The 23,084-nt window shown below is 51.0% G+C and overlaps 1 protein-coding gene across 1 annotated transcript in view; it reads left to right on the forward strand.

Moving 5' to 3' along the window:
• SLC15A4 (solute carrier family 15 member 4) overlaps positions 1-23,084 on the forward strand; it is a 284,700-nt gene that overhangs the window by 52,969 nt on the left and 208,647 nt on the right. The window contains exon 3 of the mRNA XM_078668020.1: positions 18,228-18,523. Within this exon, the coding sequence (XP_078524146.1) occupies positions 18,228-18,523 (296 nt within the window). The remainder of the gene's footprint in view (positions 1-18,227; positions 18,524-23,084) is intronic.

A 23,084-nucleotide genomic window follows, 5' to 3' on the forward strand; every position in this document is an offset into this window, starting at 1 on the left:
AGTGGCGGCGCAGAGTGGCGGCGCAGAGTGGCGTTGCGGCGGCGCAGAGTGGCGGCGCAGAGTGGCGTTGCAGAGTGCAGAGTGGCGGCGCAGAGTGGCGGCGCAGAGTGGCGGCGCAGAGTGGCGGCGCAGAGTGGCGGCGCAGAGTGGCGGCGCAGAGTGGCGGCGCAGAGTGGCGGCGCAGAGTGGCGGTGCAGAGTGGCGGCGCAGAGTGGCGGTGCAGAGTGGCGGCGCAGAGTGGCGGCGCAGAGTGGCGGCGCGCAGAGTGCAGAGTGCAGAGTGCAGAGTGCAGAGTGGGGGTGCAGAGTGGGGGTGCAGAGTGGGGGTGCAGAGTGGGGGTGCAGAGTGGGGGTGCAGAGTGGCGGTGCAGAGTGCAGAGTGGCGGTGCAGAGTGCAGAGTGGCGGTGCAGAGTGGCGGTGCAGAGTGGCGGTGCAGAGTGCAGAGTGGGGGTGCAGAGTGGGGGTGCAGAGTGGGGGTGCAGAGTGGGGGTGCAGAGTGGGGGTGCAGAGTGGGGGTGCAGAGTGGGGGTGCAGAGTGGCGGTGCAGAGTGCAGAGTGGCGGTGCAGAGTGGGGGTGCCGAGTGGGGGTGCGGCGGTGCAGAGTGGCGGTGCAGAGTGCAGAGTGGCGGTGCAGAGTGCAGAGTGGCGGTGCAGAGTGCAGAGTGGCGGTGCAGAGTGGCGGTGCAGTGGTGCAGAGTGGCGGTGCAGAGTGGCGGTGCAGAGTGGCGGTGCAGTGCAATGTTGGTGCAGTGGTGCAGAGTGGCGGTGCAGAGTGGCGGTGCAGTGCAATGTTGGTGCAGTGGTGCAGAGTGGCGGTGCAGAGTGGCGGTGCAGAGTGGCGGTGCAGAGTGGCGGTGCAGAGTGGCGGTGCAGAGTGGCGGTGCCGAGTGGCGGTGCCGAGTGGCGTTGCAGAGTGGCGGTGCAGAGTGGCGGTGCAGAGTGGCGGTGCGGCGTGGCGGTGCGGCGGTGCAGAGTGGCGGTGCAGAGTGGCGGTGCAGAGTGGCGGTGCAGAGTGGCAGTGCAGAGTGGCGGTGCAGAGTGGCGGTGCAGAGTGGCGGTGCAGAGTGGCGGTGCAGAGTGGCGGTGCAGAGTGCAGAGTGGCGGTGCAGAGTGGCGGTGCAGAGTGGCGGTGCAGAGTGGCGGTGCAGAGTGGCGGTGCAGAGTGCAGAGTGGCGGTGCAGAGTGGCGGTGCAGAGTGGCGGTGCAGAGTGCAGAGTGGCGGTGCAGAGTGCAGAGTGGCGGTGCAGAGTGGCGGTGCAGAGTGGCGGTGCAGAGTGGCGGTGCAGAGTGGCGGTGCGGCGGTGCAGAGTGGCGGCGCAGAGTGGCGGCGCAGAGTGCAGAGTGGCGGCGCAGAGTGGCGGTGCAGAGTGGCGGTGCAGAGTGGCGGTGCAGAGTGGCGGTGCGGTGGTGCAGAGTGGCAGTGCAGAGTGGCGGTGCAGAGTGGCGGTGCAGAGTGCAGAGTGGCGGTGCAGAGTGGCGGTGCAGAGTGCAGAGTGGCGGTGCAGAGTGGCGGTGCAGAGTGCAGAGTGGCGGTGCAGAGTGGCGGTGCAGAGTGGCGGTGCGGTGGTGCAGAGTGGCGGTGCAGAGTGGCGGTGCAGAGTGGCGGTGCAGAGTGGCGGTGCAGAGTGGCGGTGCAGAGTGGCGGTGCAGAGTGGCGGTGCAGAGTGGCGGTGCAGAGTGGCGGTGCAGAGTGGCGGTGCAGAGTGACAGGGGGTGCAGAGTGACAGTGGGTGCAGAGTGACAGTGAGTGCAGAGTGACAGTGAGTGCAGAGTGACAGTGAGTGCAGAGTGACAGTGAGTGCAGAGTGACAGTGAGTGCAGAGTGACAGTGAGTGCAGAGTGACAGTGAGTGCAGAGTGACAGTGAGTGCAGAGTGACAGTGAGTGCAGAGTGACAGTGAGTGCAGAGTGACAGTGAGTGCAGAGTGACAGTGAGTGCAGAGTGACAGTGAGTGCAGAGTGACAGTGAGTGCAGAGTGACAGCAGAGTGACAGTGAGTGCAGAGTGACAGTGAGTGCAGAGTGACAGTGAGTGCAGAGACAGTGTGTCAGGGTGCACATTGTGTGAGTGTGCAGAATGAGTGTGCAGGGTAAACAGTGTGTGACTATGCAGGGTGACATTGGGAGTGTGCGGGTGAGCAGTGTGTGAATGTTACGGGGCAGTGTGTGAGTGTGCAGAAAACACCACACACACATACACCACACACACATAACGCACACACAAACCACACACCTCAGTCTCTCAACACCACACACACTTGTCACCACTCAACACAACACACTCACCACCACACTCACTCCCCAGGCTCACCCCCACAGACTCACCAGCACACACTCACCAGCACACAGAAAACAACACACACAACAACACACCCCCAGCCGTCAATGAATGCTTTCACCATGCACAAACACCAACAACCATCCTCCATCTGTGCACGCTTTTACCAAGCACACACCCACCAGCCGTCAGTGCACCCTTCCACCAGGCACACACACCTCCAGCCGGCAGTGCACTTTTCCACCAAGCAATCGCAGTATGGTACACTTTACTTTTAAACATATTCATATAAAGCACAGCATGCCACCATTGGTAAAATTACAATTCAACCAACATACTTCCACTACACACCACATGCACACACTCCATAACACATGGCAAAAAGACATTGGCATTTACAATGCCATTAGCTCAAACTCAAATAAATCCGAGCCCGATTGCATTTCTAATGCTTGTTAATTATACTTTTACTACTGCTCCCACTCCGTCTGCATGTCCACTTCCTATCCACTTCCCCTGCTGCATTACCGCTTTTACTTCCCATACATCGTACTCTTCCGCTTTACTTTCTTTTTTTTAAACGTTTACTTCTTCCCAAACCCAATTTGCATTTTCCTCATTGAAAAGATCCTTCCCCTGTTGCCCCCGTTTACTCGCTTCAATGGTTTAACCTCTCCTTATCTTTCTTTATTACTTTTTAGGTCTCGCCTGTCGATGCGCATGCGCATCGAGCTTGCGAGCCTATTGCGGCTTAAACAAGCTTTAACTAAGAAGCAAGGAATCCTGGCGATTCCTTGCAGTGCCCGTGACTTTTAAGCTCAATGCGCATGTGCATTGAGCTTAAAAGCTCGTGCACATCAGTTCCCTCAGCCGCAATCGCCGTCTGTTCCCTCTGCCGCATTCCTCCGACACCTTTTGAAGTGAAGCTTAGCTTCACTTCAAAGGCCCCGGCTTCTTCACACCCACATGCCGCTCTCCCCGCTCCGCCCCCTCCCCTGCCCGCCATGTGCATTTCTCCTACACCCCCTCCCCACAGCAATGCCCTCCGTCTGTTTTACAATTTGAAGAGGTGCCTCCTCACATTTCACTTCACTGCCTTCCAACCTCATGGTTGAAACTTTAGTCGCCATCTCCTGTTTGTCGTACCCCAAGCAGCGGTGCACGCACTACAAATCCTTCTGTTATGCCACATCTCGCAGCTTAGATTCATTCCCTCTTTCTTTTAACTCTCCACGTTTCTGCCTGTTTCACTCTCTCTTCCAACTCTCACCCCCCTCTCCATTTACTTACACAAATCTCGCAGATACCCCAAGCAGCGGTGCACGCACTACCAATCCTTCTGTTATGCCACATCTCGCAGCTTAGATTCATTCCCTCTTTCTTTTAACTCTCCACGTTTCTGCCTGTTTCACTCTCTCTTCCAACTCTCACCCCCCTCTCCATTTACTTACACAAATCTCGCAGATACCCCAAGCAGCGGTGCACGCACTACCAATCCTTCCGTTATGCCAGATCTCGCAATCTTCCATCACACACGGAGCTGGTACAGCACAGGCAACGGCAATGCAAGCTTCACTCAAACACGGAGCAGGTACAGCACAGGCAACAGCAGTGCAAGCTTCCCTTACACATGGAACAGGTACAGCACCGACAGCAGCAGTGCAATCTTCCCTCACACATAGATCAGGTACAGCACAGGCGGCAGCAGTGCAAGCTTCCCTCACACACAGAGCAGGTACAGCACAGGCAGCAGCAGTGCAAGCTTCCCTCACACATAGATCAGGTGCAGCACAGGCGGCAGCAGTGCAAGCTTCCCTTACACATGCAACAGGTACAGCACCGACAGCAGCAGTGCAAGCTTCCATCACACACGGAGCAGGTATAGCACAGGCAACGGCAATGCAAGCTTCACTCAAACACGGAGCAGGTACAGCACAGGCAACAGCAGTGCAAGCTTCCCTTACACATGGAACATGTACAGCACCGACAGCAGCAGTGCAAGCTTCCCTCACACATAGATCAGGTACAGCACAGGCGGCAGCAGTGCAAGCTTCCATCACACACGGAGCAGGTACAGCACAGGCAACGGCAATGCAAGCTTCACTCAAACACGGAGCAGGTACAGCACAGCCAACAGCAGTGCAATCTTCCCTTACACATGGAACAGGTACAGCACCGACAGCAGCAGTGCAAGCTTCCCTCACACATAGATCAGGTACAGCACAGGTGGCAGCAGTGCAAGCTTCCCTCACACACGGAGCAGGTACAGCACAGCCAACAGCAGTGCAAGCTTCCCTTACACATGGAACAGGTACAGCACCGACAGCAGCAGTGCAAGCTTCCATCACACACGGAGCAGGTATAGCACAGGCAACGGCAATGCAAGCTTCACTCAAACACGGAGCAGGTACAGCACAGGCAACAGCAGTGCAAGCTTCCCTTACACATGGAACAGGTACAGCACCGACAGCAGCAGTGCAAGCTTCCCTCACACATAGATCAGGTACAGCACAGGCGGCAGCAGTGCAAGCTTCCATCACACACGGAGCAGGTACAGCACAGGCAACGGCAATGCAAGCTTCACTCAAACACGGAGCAGGTACAGCACAGCCAACAGCAGTGCAAGCTTCCCTTACACATGGAACAGGTACAGCACCGACAGCAGCAGTGCAAGCTTCCCTCACACATACATCAGGTACAGCACAGGCGGCAGCAGTGCAAGCTTCCCTCACACACGGAGCAGGTACAGCACAGCCAACAGCAGTGCAAGCTTCCCTTACACATGGAACAGGTACAGCACCGACAGCAGCAGTGCAAGCTTCCCTCACACATAGATCAGGTACAGCACAGGCGGCAGCAGTGCAAGCTTCCCTCACACATAGATCAGGTACAGCACAGGCGGCAGCAGTGCAAGCTTCCCTCACACACAGAGCAGGTACAGCACAGGCAGCAGCAGTGCAAGCTTCCCTCACACATAGATCAGGTACAGCACAGGCGGCAGCAGTGCAAGCTTCCCTTACACATGGAACAGGTACAGCACCGACAGCAGCAGTGCAAGCTTCCATCACACACGGAGCAGGTATAGCACAGGCAACGGCAATGCAAGCTTCACTCAAACACGGAGCAGGTACAGCACAGGCAACAGCAGTGCAAGCTTCCCTTACACATGGAACAGGTACAGCACCGACAGCAGCAGTGCAAGCTTCCCTCACACATAGATCAGGTACAGCACAGGCGGCAGCAGTGCAAGGTTCCATCACACACGGAGCAGGTACAGCACAGCCAACAGCAGTGCAAGCTTCCCTTACACATGGAACAGGTACAGCACCGACAGCAGCAGTGCAAGCTTCCCTCACACATAGATCAGGTACAGCACAGGCGGCAGCAGTGCAAGCTTCCTTCACACATAGATCAGGTACAGCACAGGCGGCAGCAGTGCAAGCTTCCCTCACACACAGAGCAGGTACAGCACAGGCAGCAGCAGTGCAAGCTTCCCTCACACTTAGATCAGGTACAGCACAGGCGGCAGCAGTGCAAGCTTCCCTTACACATGGAACAGGTACAGCACCGACAGCAGCAGTGCAAGCTTCCATCACACACGGAGCAGGTATAGCACAGGCAACGGCAATGCAAGCTTCACTCAAACACGGAGCAGGTACAGCACAGGCAACAGCAGTGCAAGCTTCCCTTACACATGGAACAGGTACAGCACCGACAGCAGCAGTGCAAGCTTCCCTCACACATAGATCAGGTACAGCACAGGCGGCAGCAGTGCAAGGTTCCATCACACACGGAGCAGGTACAGCACAGGCAACAGCAGTGCAAGCTTCCCTCACACATAGATCAGGTGCAGCACAGGCGGCAGCAGTGCAAGCTTCCCTTACACATGCAACAGGTACAGCACCGACAGCAGCAGTGCAAGCTTCCATCACACACGGAGCAGGTATAGCACAGGCAACGGCAATGCAAGCTTCACTCAAACACGGAGCAGGTACAGCACAGGCAACAGCAGTGCAAGCTTCCCTTACACATGGAACAGGTACAGCACCGACAGCAGCAGTGCAAGCTTCCCTCACACATAGATCAGGTACAGCACAGGCGGCAGCAGTGCAAGCTTCCATCACACACGGAGCAGGTACAGCACAGGCAACGGCAATGCAAGCTTCACTCAAACACGGAGCAGGTACAGCACAGCCAACAGCAGTGCAAGCTTCCCTTACACATGGAACAGGTACAGCACCGACAGCAGCAGTGCAAGCTTCCCTCACACATAGATCAGGTACAGCACAGGCGGCAGCAGTGCAAGGTTCCATCACACACGGAGCAGGTACAGCACAGGCAACGGCAATGCAAGCTTCACTCAAACACGGAACAGGTACAGCACAGCCAACAGCAGTGCAAGCTTCCCTCACACATAGATCAGGTACAGCACAGGCGGCAGCAGTGCAAGCTTCCCTTACACATGGAACAGGTACACCACCGACAGCAGCAGTGCAAGCTTCCCTCACACACCGTCACACACCCTCAGCTTCACACACCCTCACTCACCCTCACACACACACACACACACACACATACAACAACAAAAAGAAGAATAGAAATAAACTATCCTAATCCACACTCTAACTCCTAGATTTAAATCCTGAGTCCTAATTCACCCTAATAAACTAACAGCCTAATTCACCCTACAAATACACCCTCAAGATACGCAACAGAAAGACATCCTAGAAAATAACAACCTAAGTAAAAATACGCGCAATGATGTTTTTCAAGCTTCAGGTCACCAAACTAACAATTATTAGGACAACAGAACACCAACAAAAGAACGAAGAAATCTCGGTCAGGATGCGAGGACGAGGATGTACAAACCCAAAAGTAAAACAGCCTATTTTTAACTTGGGTAATAAACAAGCACTATTCATCCGGTAAATGGGACGGATTAAACACAATTGTCACGAGTTACACACAAAACCGTAGGCATATAACAATAGCAGTTCATCACACGGATTTACATCAAATATAGAAAACATATTACGCAAGTTGGATTCAGCGCTAACATCCCTCAGACGCACTCCTCCCACACCCCCGCTACGCCCCCTCCCCTGCCTGCCGTGTCGAGTGGCTTCAGGTATCTTAGCCCCATTCCAGGCCCCTGCTGCTTTCACACCCTCATGCCGCTCTCCCCGCTCACCCCCTCCCCTGCCCGCCGTCTCAGTTATCTTAGCCCCACTCCAGGCCCCTGCTGCTTTCACACCTTCATGCCGCTCTCCCCGCTCACCCCCTCCCCTGCCCGCCGGGTCACATTCATCCCCCCTCCCCTTCTCTGCCTTCCCTCCATTCACCCCAGCGCCACTTCTCCTCCCCCCTAATTACATGCCTTTCACGGCAGCTCTCTCGCACATCAAAGGCTGCCCCCCACTCCTCGCAACAGACTTCGTTGGCCCCGAGGCAACCAGTTCTGACACACACCAACTTACAGCTTGACTTGTACTGACCCTGCACCCCAGCAGACATGCAATCATCAGACATCCACTATCATCAGACATATATATTCACCCACTCTGCTTCAGTCACCCACTTACACAAATCGCGCCGATACCCCGAGCAGCAGTGCCCGCACTAGCGAGCGTTCTGTTATGCCACATCTCTCAGGTTACAGATCCCTTCTCTCTTTCTATTCCTCTACACGTTTCTGCCTCTTTCACTCTCTCTTCCAACTCTCTCCCCCCTCTCCATTTACTTAGACAAATCTTGGTGAGGCACAGGCAGCAACAGTCCAAGCTTCCCTCACACACAGAGCAGGTACAGCACAGGCAGCAACAGTGCAAGCTTCCATCACACACGGAGCAGGTACAGCACAGGCAACAGCAATGCAAGCTTCCCTCAAACACGGAGCAGGTACAGCACAGGCAGCAACAGTGCAAGCTTCCCTCACACACAGAGCAGGTACAGCACAGGCAGCAACAGTGCAACCTTCCCTCACACATAGATCAGGTACAGCACAGGCGGCATGAGTGCAAGCTTCCCTCACACATACATCAGGTACAGCACAGGCGGCAGCAGTGCAAGCTTCCCTTACACATGGAACAGGTACAGCACCGACAGCAGCAGTGCAAGCTTCCCTCAGACATAGATCAGGTACAGCACAGGCGGCAGCAGTGCAAGCTTCCCTCACACATAGATCAGGTACAGCACAGGCGGCAGCAGTGCAAGCTTCCCTCACACATAAATCAGGTACAGCACAGGCGGCAGCAGTGCAAGCTTCCCTCACACACGGAGCATGTACAGCACAGGCAACAGCAGTGCAAGCTTCCCTTACACATGGAACAGGTACAGCACCGACAGCAGCAGTGCCAGCTTCCCTCACACACCGTCACACACCCTCAGCTTCACACACCCTCACTCACCCTCACACACACACACATACAACAACAAAAGGAATAATAGAAATAAACTATCCTAATCCACACTCTAAATCCAAGATAGAAATCCTGAGTCCTAATTCACCCTAATAAACTAACAGCCTAATTCACCCTACAAATACACGGAGCAGGTACAGCACAGGCAACAGCAATGCAAGCTTCCCTCAAACACGGAGCAGGTACAGCACAGGCAACAGCAGTGCAAGCTTCCCTTACACATGGAACAGGTACAGCACCCACAGCAGCAGTGCAACCTTCCCTCACACATAGAGCAGGTACAGCACAGGCGGCAGCAGTGCAAGCTTCCATCACACACGGAGCAGGTACAGCACAGGCAACAGCAGTGCAAGCTTCCCTTACACATGGAGCAGGTACAGCACAGGCAGCAGCATTGCAAGCTTCCCTCACACACGGAACAGGTACAGCACAGGCAGCAACAGTGCAACCTTCCCTCACACACAGAGCAGGTACAGCACAGGCAACAGCAATGCAAGCTTCCCTCAAACACGGAGCAGGTACAGCACAGGCAACAGCAGTGCAAGCTTCCCTTACACATGGAACAGGTACAGCACCCACAGCAGCAGTGCAACCTTCCCTCACACATAGAGCAGGTACAGCACAGGCGGCAGCAGTGCAAGCTTCCATCACACACGGAACATGTACAGCACAGGCAACAGCAATGCAAGCTTCTCTCAAACACGGAGCAGGTACAGCACAGGCAACAGCAGTGCAAGCTTCCCTTACACATGGAGCAGGTACAGCACAGGCAGCAACATTGCAAGCTTCCCTTACACACGGAACAGGTACAGCACAGGCAGCAACAGTGCAAGCTTCCATTACACACAGAGCAGGTACAGCACAGGCAACAACAGTGCAAGCTTCCATCAAACACGGAGCAGGTACAGCACAGGCAACAGCAGTGCAAGCTTCCCTTACACATGGAACAGGAACAGCACCGACAGCAGCAGTGCAACCTTCCCTCACACATAGAGCAGGTACAGCACAGGCGGCAGCAGTGCAAGCTTCCATCACACACGGAACATGTACAGCACAGGCAACAGCAATGCAAGCTTCTCTCAAACATGGAGCAGGTACAGCACAGGCAACAGCAGTGCAAGCTTCCCTTACACATGGAACAGGTACAGCACCGACAGCAGCAGTGCAAGCTTCCCTCACAGATAGATCAGGTACAGCACAGGCGGCAGCAGTGCAAGCTTCCCTTACACATAGATCAGGTACAGCACAGGCGGCAGCAGTGCAAGCTTCCCTCACACATACATCAGGTACAGCACAGGCGGCAGCAGTGCAAGCTTCCCTTACACATGGAACAGGTACAGCACCGACAGCAGCAGTGCAAGCTTCCCTCACACATAGATCAGGTACAGCACAGGCGGCAGCAGTGCAAGCTTCCCTCACACATAGATCAGGTACAGCACAGGCGGCAGCAGTGCAAGCTTCCCTCACACATACATCAGGTACAGCACAGGCGGCAGCAGTGCAAGCTTCCCTTACACATGGAACAGGTACAGCACCGACAGCAGCAGTGCAAGCTTCCCTCAGACATAGATCAGGTACAGCACAGGCTGCAGCAGTGCAAGCTTCCCTCAAACATAGATCAGGTACAGCACAGGCGGCAGCAGTGCAAGCTTCCCTCACACATACATCAGGTACAGCACAGGCGGCAGCAGTGCAAGCTTCACTTACACATGGAACAGGTACAGCACCGACAGCAGCAGTGCAAGCTTCCCTCAGACATAGATCAGGTACAGCACAGGCAGCAGCAGTGCAAGCTTCCCTCACACATAGATCAGGTACAGCACAGGCGGCAGCAGTGCAAGCTTCCCTCACACATAGATCAGGTACAGCACAGGCGGCAGCAGTGCAAGCTTCCCTTACACATGGAACAGGTACAGCACCGACAGCAGCAGTGCAAGCTTCCCTCAGACATAGATCAGGTACAGCACAGGCGGCAGCAGTGCAAGCTTCCCTCAAACATAGATCAGGTACAGCACAGGCGGCAGCAGTGCAAGCTTCCCTCACACATACATCAGGTACAGCACAGGCGGCAGCAGTGCAAGCTTCACTTACACATGGAACAGGTACAGCACCGACAGCAGCAGTGCAAGCTTCCCTCAGACATAGATCAGGTACAGCACAGGCAGCAGCAGTGCAAGCTTCCCTCACACATAGATCAGGTACAGCACAGGCGGCAGCAGTGCAAGCTTCCCTCACACATAGATCAGGTACAGCACAGGCGGCAGCAGTGCAAGCTTCCCTCACACACGGAGCAGGTACAGCACAGGCAACAGCAGTGCAAGCTTCCCTTACACATGGAACAGGTACAGCACCGACAGCAGCAGTGCAAGCTTCCCTCACACACCGTCACACACCCTCAGCTTCACACACCCTCACTCACCCTCACACACACACACATACAACAACAAAAGGAATAATAGAAATAAACTATCCTAATCCACACTCTAACTCCAAGATAGAAATCCTGAGTCCTAATTCACCCTAATAAACTAACAGCCTAATTCACCCTACAAATACATACTCAAGATACGCAACAGAAAGACATCCTAGAAAATAACAACCAAAGTAAAAATACGCGCAATGATGTTTATCAAGCTTCAGGTCACCAAACCAACAATTATTAGGACAAAATAACACCAACAAAAGAACGAAGAAATATCAGTCAGGATGCGAGGACTAGGATGTACAAACACAAAAGTAAAACAGCCTATTTTTAACTTGGGTAATAAACAAGCACTATTCATCCCGTAAATCGGACGGATTAAACACAATTGTCATGAGTTACACAAAAAGCCGTAGGCATATAACAATAGCACTTCATCACACGGAATTACATCAAGTATTAAAAACATATTACGCAACTTGGATTCAGCGCAAAAAATAATCAATAAACATTACATATGTCTCTTAGCTTCACAAAAGAAATCGTAATACAATTAATACATTTTAAGTGTACAATATTCATGGCGAAAAGAGTACTTAGAAACTCAATGAACAGCTCTTGTACGTCAAATTACAAACAACTGCTAATAATACATTACATAACACTTTAAGAAAATAAATACATTACATATCGAATAATAAAAACAAGACTTTAATTACACGACATAATAATCATTTCGAAATATTACAAACAAAAAAATACAATGTCAACAGTATTAAAAATACACTCCTATTCATTCGTTAACTTAAATATACTATATGTAGTAAATAAAACACTTAATTGCATATAAATTACATAAATAACTAAAATAATTACAATCGCTAACAAAATATGTCACTATTTATATAAATACACTCGTAATTATTAACTATTTTATGCATACTATCAATACTACTTTACATTATATTAAAAAAACACGTCGAGGGAATCTCTTACCTATCCTACGACGCACCAACAGCACACGTACAGGAACACGCCTTCCGCATCCGGCTATTCTCCATGTTCTGGAGAATTCCACCGATTACGTATGCTAATCGGAACGCGACGTCAAAAACGTCGCGCTCCGATTGGCTAAAAAAAATGTCCATCAAAAATAAAACGTAACGGTAGGGAAAAGAAAAAAATAAACTAGAACGCTAACCTGGTAAATGTAGGTAGCGTTAAGGTGGCGATTTCCGTCAGACATTTTATTAACAAAACATTTTTTCAACATCAACCCCTCACCCTCTATAACTCTCTATCACCCTCAACACATCACCATCACTCACCCTCACTCACCCTCAATCACCCTCACTCACCCTCACCCTCACTTACCCTCACCCTCACTCACCCTCACTCACCCTCACTCACCCTCACTCACCCTCACTCACCCTCACTCACCCTCACTCACCCTCAATCACCCTCACTCACCCTCACTCACCCACCCTCATTCACACTCACTCACCCTCACTCACCCTCAAGCCCTCACCCACCCTCACTCACTCTCACTCACCCTCACTCACCCTCAACACCTCACCCTCAACACCTCACCCTCAATCACCCTCACCCTCACTCACACTCAACCCCTCACCCTCACCCTCACTCAGCCTCAAACCCTTACCCTCAATCACCCTCACCCTCACTCAGCCTCAACCCCCCACTCACCCTCAAATCCTCATCCTCAATCACTCTCAACACTTCACCCTCACTCACCCTCAACCCCTCACCCTCACTCACCCTCACTCACCCTCACTCACCCTCACTCACCCTCACTCACCCTCACTCACCCTCACTCACCCTCACTCACCCTCACCCACCCTCACCCTCACTCACCCTCAACGCCTCACCCTCACTCACTCTCAACCCCTCACCCTCACTCACCCTCAACACTTCACCCTCACCCTCACTCACCCTCAACCGTTCACCCTCAACCCCTCACTCACCCTCACTCTCACTCACCCTCACTTACCCTCATCCCCTCTGCCTCACCATCACTCACCCTCACTTACCCTCAACCTCTCAGCCTCACCCTCACTCACCCTCAACCCCTCACCCTCACTCACCCTCACCCACACTCACACTCAACCCCTCACACTCACTAACCCTCACCCTCAACTCCTCACCCTCACTCACCCTCAACACCTCACCCTCACCCTCACTCACCCTCACCCTCCCTCAACACCTCACACTCAATCACCCTCACCCTCACTCACACACAACTCCTCACCCTCACCCTCACTCACCCTCTCACCCTCAACCCCTCACCCACCCTCAACCCCTCTCCCTCACTCACCCTCCCTCACACTCACTCACCCTCACTCACCCTCAATCACCCTCACTCACCCTCACCCTCACTTACCCTCACTCACCCTCACCCACCCTCAATCACCCTCACCCTCACTCACCCTCAATGACCCTCACTCACCCTCACTCACCCTCACTCACCCTCACTCACCCTCATTCACACTCACTCACCCTCACTCACCCTCACCCTCACTCACCCTCAAGCCCTCACCCTCACACACCCTCACTCACTCTCACTCACCCTCACTCACCCTCAACACCTCACCCTCAATCACCCTCACCCTCACTCACACTCAACCCCTCACCCTCACCCTCACTCAGCCTCAAACCCTTACCCTCAATCACCCTCACCCTCACTCAGCCTCAACCCCTCACTCACCCTCAAATCCTCATCCTCAATCACTATCAACCATTCACCCTCACTCACCCTCAACCCCTCACCCTCACTCACCCTCACTCACCCTCACTCACCCTCACTCACCCTCACTCACCCTCACCCACCCTCACTCACCATCACTCACCCTCACCCTCACCCTCACTCACCCTCAACGCCTCACCCACTCTCAACCCCTCACCCTCACTCACCCTCAACACTTCACCCTCACCCTCACTCACCCTCAACCGTTCACCCTCAACCCCTCACTCACCCTCACTCTCACTCACCCTCACTTACCCTCACCCCCTCTGCCTCACCATCACTCACCCTCACTTACCCTCAACCTCTCAGCCTCACCCTCACCCTCACTCACCCTCAACCCCTCACCCTCACTCACCCTCACCCACACTCACACTCAACCCCTCACACTCACTAACCCTCACCCTCAACTCCTCACCCTCACTCACCCTCAACACCTCACCCTCACCCTCACTCACCCTCACCCTCCCTCAACACCTCACACTCAATCACCCTCACCCTCACTCACACTCAACTCCTCACCCTTACCCTCACTCACCCTCTCACCCTCAACCCCTCACCCACCCTCAACCCCTCTCCCTCACTCACCCTCAACCCCTCTCCCTCACTCACCCTCAACCCCTCTCCCTCACTCACCCTCCCTCACACTCACTCACCCTCAACCCCTCACCCACCCTCAACCCCTCTCCCTCACTCACCCTAAACCCCTCACCCTCACCCCCTTACCCTCAATCACCCTCACCCCCTTACCCTCAATCACCCTCACCCTCACCAATAACTACAACTTTTCTAATGCTATACTTATTGCATTCCAACCCCACTCATCCACGCAACGCCACTCACACACGCAACGCCACTCACACACGCAACGCCACTCACACACGCAACGCCACTCACACACGCAACGCCACTCACACACGCAACGCCACTCACACACGCAACGCCACTCACACACGCAACGCCACTCACACACGCAACGCCACTCACACACGCAACGCCACTCACACACGCAACGCCACTCACACACGCCACTCACACATGCAACGCCACTCATCCACGCAACGCCACTCATCCACGCAACGCCACTCATCCACGCAACGCCACTCATCCACGCAACGCCACTCTTCCATTTGCAAAAAGAAAAAAGTCTAACTATTCTATTGCGAGACCTATTGCATTTCCAATGCTTGTTTATTTTAATTTAATTATCCCCCTACACCAACTACTCTTTCCTCCATCCTATACAAACTCCTGTCTACCCGTCTTACCTTTCCCTTGCCTACATCTGCCTTTTTTTCAGAAAAGCGTACTATTTTCATGGAAAAGGTACTTTGGCTTTTTTTGTTCAGCCATATTGCGTCAGGCTGGATTGGTCACTGGTTCCTTACCTGGCCATCAAAGATGGACACAACTGATCAAACTTGAGATGCATCTCCATAACCAGTTCCATTTCGGCCTCTGACCTGGTGGAGATGTCTCCCTTGGCTCCCTAAGAGTCCACCGCTGATGTCCTGGTGGGTTCTAAGAGTAGGATTCTCTGCAGGCGTGACGGTAGCTCCCACCTTGATCGTCTTTGGCCCTCTGCCGGGTTCCCACTTCGATCCCTCTGGGAGCGGACAGGCAGATCCGGGGACGGGGAGCATTAATCCACTTCCATGACCTAAAATCACCCACCACCAGTGTGCAAGCCAAGATGAGGTCTGGGCCAAGAGAAAGCTAATGCACTTTCACACAGTGCTTGACGGCTTTTAGCAATTTTCCAACCAAAGTGAACATTTCTCTTCTTAGCTAAAAAAAACCAACTTCTTTGTTGCCCCCTTGTCTTAACTCTTACCCTCGGTCTCTCTGGGTTTACCGTCTCTTTTTCTCCCACTCTTTTTCTTTTACGTTTTGTCCATTACACTCTGTTTCTCGTGTGATCTACTGTTCAAACCAAGAGTTTAGATGCACCCCAGTTCAGTTTTCTTCCTAAAATCACATGAAACTTAACTCCCTAAGAATACAGCGTTTAGAGTAAAGCTTTTAATACAGAAGTTTACCCTGAGGACAATATCTAAACCTGTTGTGCCCAGAAGCAATACTAGAATGTGTTGTGCAATTTTACAACAAAATCAAGCTTGTGATTAGAGGGAGTTAAAATAACTGCTTTATCCCTCAGTTGTTTGTTTCAAAGTCTAGTTAGTGGAGAAGCGTGTTTGTGAGTGAGGGTTGGAGAGTGAATTCGTAAATTGAGATTGTACGTTGACTTTCAGTTTGGAAATCTTGCATTGGATGTGGAGGTCACCGTTGTGATGGCCAAACTCCAGCCAGCGAGGCGTGGGTGGGATTGTGTCCCCTGACTGTGGGTGATATTGAAAGCACCTTGCTGGTCCTTTAAAGTCAACGGAGGCCCTGGCGTGGACTGGGTTCATGCCAACTTCCACGAGTCCCTTGGATTTTGGCTACCGTATATTCATGGCTGTTTTAATGCACTTATCCTGCCTGGCGGTGGTCCACTTTCATGGCAAACAGCTCTTGTTGTCCCAGTTTTTGAAGTGAGTAAACTCCTCTTATTTTTTTTATTCCATCTCCGTTTTATAGCTCATCTCACAGAACAAGTGGTCAAAGGCAGTTTTCCATAAACATATCCCCAGCCTGCACCTATTTCCAGGGCTTAATTTGTCTAAGAGAGAGTGCCGGTGCCCGAAGCTCTTCTTAAAAGCCCGTGGCAGGTGCAGCTATATGTCGGGGAGCTCAATACCACTCCTGGGAGTCTTAAAACCACCTCAGGCCTCTTTAATCTACTGCTAGGCTTTCCCTGCCCTTCTCTCACTCCTGCTGGCGACGTCTTTCTTCCATTGTGACAGATTTTACGTCTTCGGTAAGTCAATATCTGCAAATGTAAGTGCGTGCCTGTGCCCCCACCAGCTCAAATTAAGCACTGCGCTATTTTACGTTAAGATAATGACATGGTGGTAAAGACTGCTCTAAAAACTCTCTTCTGTACTGTGGTTAGAAAAACCTTTTCTTAAACCAAGGAAAGGTAAGTTATGGCAACAGGCTTTGGACAGCCTTCAGTTGCAGCCATTTTGGTTAGATGTGCCTTGAGAGTGCGTGGTGACCCTCAGGAGAAGAACAGCCAAGGAGCCCTAAATGCTGGTAATCTGTGACGTCTACGGTGGATGTGGATTTCTGCTAAGGCTTTGGGAGGGGCTCTGCAAGGACTTGCAGTTTGGGGGTCAATATGAAGTGTAAATCTTCAACACGCCAGTTTCTGAGCTGGGGCCTGGACAGTTAAAAATGCAAAGCTTCTTAGATCACTTGTATTGTGGGTGTCAATACGAAGTAACTCTAAATGCTGCATTACAGCGCCCAGATACCCCTAGGGGTGACAGTATTGCGCTTTACAGATGCTGACTTGATTGATTCCAAGCGCCTTGAGACCCTCACGGGTGAGTAGTGCGCTCTACAAAACCCCTGATTGATTGATTGATTGATTGATTTCCAGTAACTGTTCCGGAGGTGATAGTCTACCTTTTCCCTCCATGCTCATGCATGCCAAGATCTCTCTTGGGGAATTGTAATTAGATGTCATGGGGAGTCTCCTGGGAGATTGGCTGCCAGTGATATGGTCCTGGTTATAGTAGCATCTTGGGCACCTGATAGTCACTGTCTCATGAGGTTGACTTCTCATTTTCTGTTGAGTTCTGGTGGCCTTTTGAGACTTCCTGTGATGGGGGACTCTGTGTCCCGCTCAAGGTGGGACCCTCTGTTCAACAGCTGGGCCCTGCATCCATGTGACGATGGAAACCTTGAAACGTCACTGCATGGTCTTTCTGTTGTGTTTGCCGTAGAGTTCTCTGCGTAAGCCTTTGGTTATGTCTCTGATTGGTTCGGAGAGAGGGAGCGCTCTGTGTTAATCTTGCCTTCCATGAGGTTGTAACTTTAATTCTCTCCCTCTATTTGCTGTGGCTCGATTTCTACTCGGAGCAGGGGGTCCCCAGAGAAATGAGTTATTGCAGTTGCATGTTAAATATATATGTGTACCCAGTGTTTCTCTTAAGATTGTTAATCTTCTTTTTTAAGATACTGTGAAATCTTCAGCACTGTCACTTAATGGTATTTTCCAGTTCTGTTGTTGTCACTCTTTGTAAGAGACTTTTATGGTGTTTTATATTACAATATTTATGCATTTCTTTTGGAATTGAAATGGCCTCAAAGTAGGTGCTTTTATGACTACACTTAATAAAGGCATCAAATGTTTAAATGTGTGTGTGCTATGATGCTGTGTATCCGTAGAGCCCGTATAGAGTATCGACCTATGCCTACACATTTCCTAAGCCACAAATGCCTTTTTGTGCCTCTGTCTCTAGGTAAAAGACCGGGGTTCGGAAGCCACGCGCACGTTTTTTAATTGGTTCTATTGGAGCATCAATGTTGGCGCCATCCTTTCCCTGGGTGGGATCGGATACGTTCAACAGAATGTCAGCTTCCTGATTGGCTACATCATCCCCACGGTGTGCGTTGGAGTTTCTCTCCTGGTCTTCTTATGCGGGAAGATGTTCTTCATCACAAAGCGGCCCGACGGCAGCGTCTTCACGGTCATGTTTAGGATTCTGGGATATTCCTGTTGCTCCCGGAACAGTTCTCCTCGCCACGAAGCCAGCGGGTATGTACTCTCATGTCTCTTGCATGTACATTGATTAAAGGTCTCCATAGGGGTGTTTCTCCTTTTCTTTTCTCAGCAAAGAGAGTCAAAAATATGTGATTCTTAGTCCAAGAAAGCTTTGCTGGGTGCTAGTGAAGTTGAAGGAGAGGTGAGAGGAGGAAGCTTTACAGATATTTTCTGCTGACAGAAGTACAGACTAATTCCATTTCTGCCTAGCATTGCAAGCAGGTAAAGAGCGGTCTCCTTCTGTCGTCATCACTAGGGTTGTTTAATGGATTGTGTATCTTATCCCTGTTGTTTGAACCCGCTCTGACTCTCTACCGCCGTATAGAATGTTCTAGTCATCTGACCCTTCTCCGTTCATCACAGCCTTCCATCACTACAGTGGCCAGCAATGTCTACTCATGTTGTTATGTATGTAAAAACAATACATTACAAATCCTCATTCTAGGGAAACAAAGCAGTTTAAGCTCCACCGTAGATTTGGTCAGAAAGTGGAATCTCTATCCGTGTATTGCATGCGCCAAGAGCTGAGGATGGCCTCGAACACACGGCCTCAGTTGTTTTTTGTAGATTTACTGGAGGCGAGCCTGAAGGGTTCTATTCTTTGTTACATTGTCATGCAGCGGCTCCATATGAGCCACCGACCAATAGCAGACATAGGCGATAGTCGCAGTATTTTCTGTTCACGAGTGCTATGAGGCAGTCGCTGGGATGATGTTTCGGGTCTTTTTATCATGTTCAGTCAGACAGGACTGCTTCAGGTATTCATAGAGTTTGTGATGGGTGGATGGGTTGTGAGCCAAGGGTGGGCCCGGGAGTCCAAGAGAGTGAGGAAAAATCGATGGAGGGCCATGCGTACAGTAGGAAAGAAGGTAAGTGTCCTTGTAGAAGGAGAGTTGGAAAATATATATTTTCAGGTTCACCTGAAGAAGTAGAGGGTTACTTCAGTGGTTAATACTGCATATTTATTTTTTCGGGTATTTCGAGCCTGTGAGGGGCGTGGAGCCATTCGTACGAAATTCCATTAGTGAAGGTATTTGTGATTGAGGATAGAGGGGAACCCTATGTCGGCAGTAAAGTGGTTGGCGTAAGTTTTGAGTTGAGCTTTCATGGTGTTGTAGGTGAAGAGACGCTTGTTTGTCTTGTATTGGAAATGGGAAGTTGTAGGAGAACAGTATAAAAGGGAGCATCTCAGTCCACCATGAAGAGGCCAGTGCCCCAGTCTGGATAGGCTTGGTTGTTAGTGGGAAGAAAAGAGTGCAATGTTGTGAACCAGATTACGGTGGTTGCTGCAAGCCGAAGGGAGCTGTTTACTAGTAGTGACTTGTTTTCATTATTGTAGATAACTGCATGTCTAGTTTTTATATTCTTGCGCTATCACAGTGGGAAGCTGCAACAATATTCTGCTTTTAGACAAATTGGCCACATTGCAATAGTACAACCACTAATATGCATGAACTGAAGTATGTGTACCTCACACTGGAAAAAAGCCTTTTCAGTGTTCGGGCTGTCACCAAAGCTTCAGTCAGGAGATCAGTCTCGCCAAGAGAGAGCCCTCACTGAGGCAACAACCTTATCAGTGCTCTGAATGTAATAAATGCCAGCCTCCATCAACATGAGAGAACCTACACTGGGGAAAAACCTATTAGCGCCCTGAATCCCAGACACGCTTTAGTCAGAAAACCCTGTTTCACTCAACACAAACGAACACACACTGGAGAGAAGAATGTCAGAGCCCTGAATGCTTGAGAATCTCGAGTCTAAAGTCTGTTCTCACTTCACATAAGAGAATTCACTTCAAAGAAGAATCTTATCGGTGCTCTGAATGTCTGAACAGCTTCGGTAAATGAAGCCTCGCTGAACATCAGAGGACCCAGATTGATATGTTATGTGTATTTGTAAAGCGTGCTATCACCCATGAGCAGGTGTGTGTGCCTAACCCTGCCAGTGGTAGGTTGGTTAATTGAAAAATCAGGTCTTCAATTTCTAGAAGAGAGGAGGCGGCGGCTCTGGTATGGTGTGGGGGGTTGGTCCGCGCTTTGGGAGCAATGTTCGAGAATGCTGCCCTTCTGATCTCGTCGGTGTATGCATAGGATGTGTGCGAGTTGGAGTCCTGCGGAGTGGAGATGTCTGGGCGGTTGGCCAAGGGAATTGCAACTGCTCAGGTGGGTGGGGCTAGAGTTGTATAGTGCCTTGAATGAGTACACAAACCCATCCAGTTCAAACTTCTCACACACACATGCAGAGCAAAGCACAGCACCGGCCTAGTGTACCTCAACAGCCTGCCCCCCCTTTGACTTGGAGAGACTTCCCCCACCACATCCAAGCCTCATCACTTCTGGAATTCAAAGACCTGGCTCTTTGAATAACCTCTCCAAGGAGACAGTTCCTTAAACATCCTGCAAAGCACCTGGATACCCTGACAGGTGATTAAGGCGCTATACAAATATGCAAAACATATCTCTGGCACTTGCCCTCATTTAAGAAAAATTTGGCTTTCACTGAGTTAGAAAACTCGTGTTGAGGCGCATCAGAATCCTATTGTTTAGAGGTGAAGATGCCCAGATCAACGCGCCTCCTTACCTCTCCTTTTAAGTACCCGTTAAGTTAGCACCAAGGAAGATGCCTACGAGGCGCAAGTGAACCTCTATGAATTTAAAGGCAAGTTCAGATCAAGAACATCAGCTACGAACCCATCTCCAGGACATCTAGACACATTCTCATGTTCCTCCCTCCTTGGGTACCAGCACAACTGGGGAAAGCCATCCAGAGTACTCAGTCACCTTTATGACACCTAGCTTCAACAACCTTTGTAGCTCATCCTTGATCGGCCTGAGCATCGTGTTAAGAACCTTCCTGACCTTGTGGACACACGGCACAGTATTTTTTAGCACAATCTTATGCTCAGTTTACTACAGCATTCCCAGCTCTCGTTCAAAAGTGGCGGGAGATTCCAAACAAATATCACCACCATTACTGACACTGTATCCCAAATGAACTGTCTCTGGGCACTGAGTCTTAATGTGATGCTCTAGTCACCGTGGTGGCGCCTACCAACATGGACCTCAATCTTCATAATTGTGTAGCCAAGCACATTGTGTTGACCCACCGTACGCCACTGGGATAATGTTATCAGGCAGCAACTCCGTACCATCCGTATCAAAGTGCTTCTTCCATTTCTGGCCACCTACCATGGTGTAAGGCGAACCCGAGTCTCCCAACTGCATCATTTCTCGCCTCCAATGTCATCTCACTCTCCGGCATGCTCAGCACCGTCCAGTCAACACCTCCATCAGCTCTTAAACATAACATCTATTTTTTATAGCAGCTGAAACACACTCAGCACTTTGAATCCTGTCACCCCTACAGATCAGGCATAAATGGCCCATTTGTCCACATTCCTAACAGGTGGCATTCATGTCAGAACACCCAAGATTGTTGGGAAGATGACTTCTGCCACCTCATCTAGAACTTTTAAATCGTCCCCTCGCCTTTCTTGTTCTAGGGAGATCTACACTCACCACTCACATTGTTCACACTGCCTTCCACTTTGTCACTAGACACAGTACTCACTCACTCACTCACTCCATTGCCTCCTTCAAATCTTTGCTTTGATTCTCACGAATGTTGTGTGTCCAAGTCGTGATATATTCCATCCCCTGAACTATTTCAACATTGTCCATTAAATCCGGATTCTTAGCCCAGAGTTTTCCTGAGCTCTTAGTCCTCTGACACTTCTCATAAGTTGTCCCCTAATTCAGGAGCCTGTGAGTGCTCCCAAATCATACCTACAATCTTAATTTAAGTAAGAAATGTTTTTCTAGCATCAGAACTGACTTTTCAAATACATCTCTTGGTTGACCTTCAGCATCACCTAAGGAAAGGTCATCCCTACCCTCATGTCTGCTCTTTATTCTTCCCCTTAATTATCCAGCTGCTCACTCTGGGTTCTGAGGGGTAAACATGTCTCCCATCCTACGGCAACAAGGTATGCATCAAACAACTTCTCCCATTCTTTCCACAAATGTCCTTGTTGAGCGGTGTCCACTTTGATCTGAGAAGAACCAGTTTGTAAGGAAGTGTACTCTCACCTCCATGGCTTGTAAACAAGCAGACACTGTCCTAAATCCTACTCCGCTGTCCTGGCTCTTTCACCAACATATTTATTCATAAAAGTACCTAGTAGGTAAATTAACCTCTGCCCTGGCGTAAGAACGAGTAAATCTCTTAGTGTTTTCTTGTGCTACTCCACTGCCTCTCACAACCCTTGAATTCCCGATGACGATCAGTCTCCTCCGTGAGATTTCTTACGCACTCCCCAATCCAAGATGGCGGTGGTGATGGTGTCATGAATGTAGGGTGAATGTAGAGGTGAAATGCGTTCTAAGAAGCGGTCGAAGGAAGAACCCCGGGACGAGATTTTAAAGAAAGTTTGACTACAAGGCCCACCTGCCTCCTTACCTTCATGGCGCTATCAATAGGTTCCTACAAGAGGATTACTAACAGAGAGTCCAAAGGGGTCGGTATTTATGGCATGTGTGAATATGGTGAATAAGAG

Source organism: Lissotriton helveticus, chromosome 11 (assembly GCF_964261635.1).
Source record: "Lissotriton helveticus chromosome 11, aLisHel1.1, whole genome shotgun sequence".
In the NCBI taxonomy this organism is placed as follows: Eukaryota; Metazoa; Chordata; class Amphibia; order Caudata; family Salamandridae; genus Lissotriton; species Lissotriton helveticus.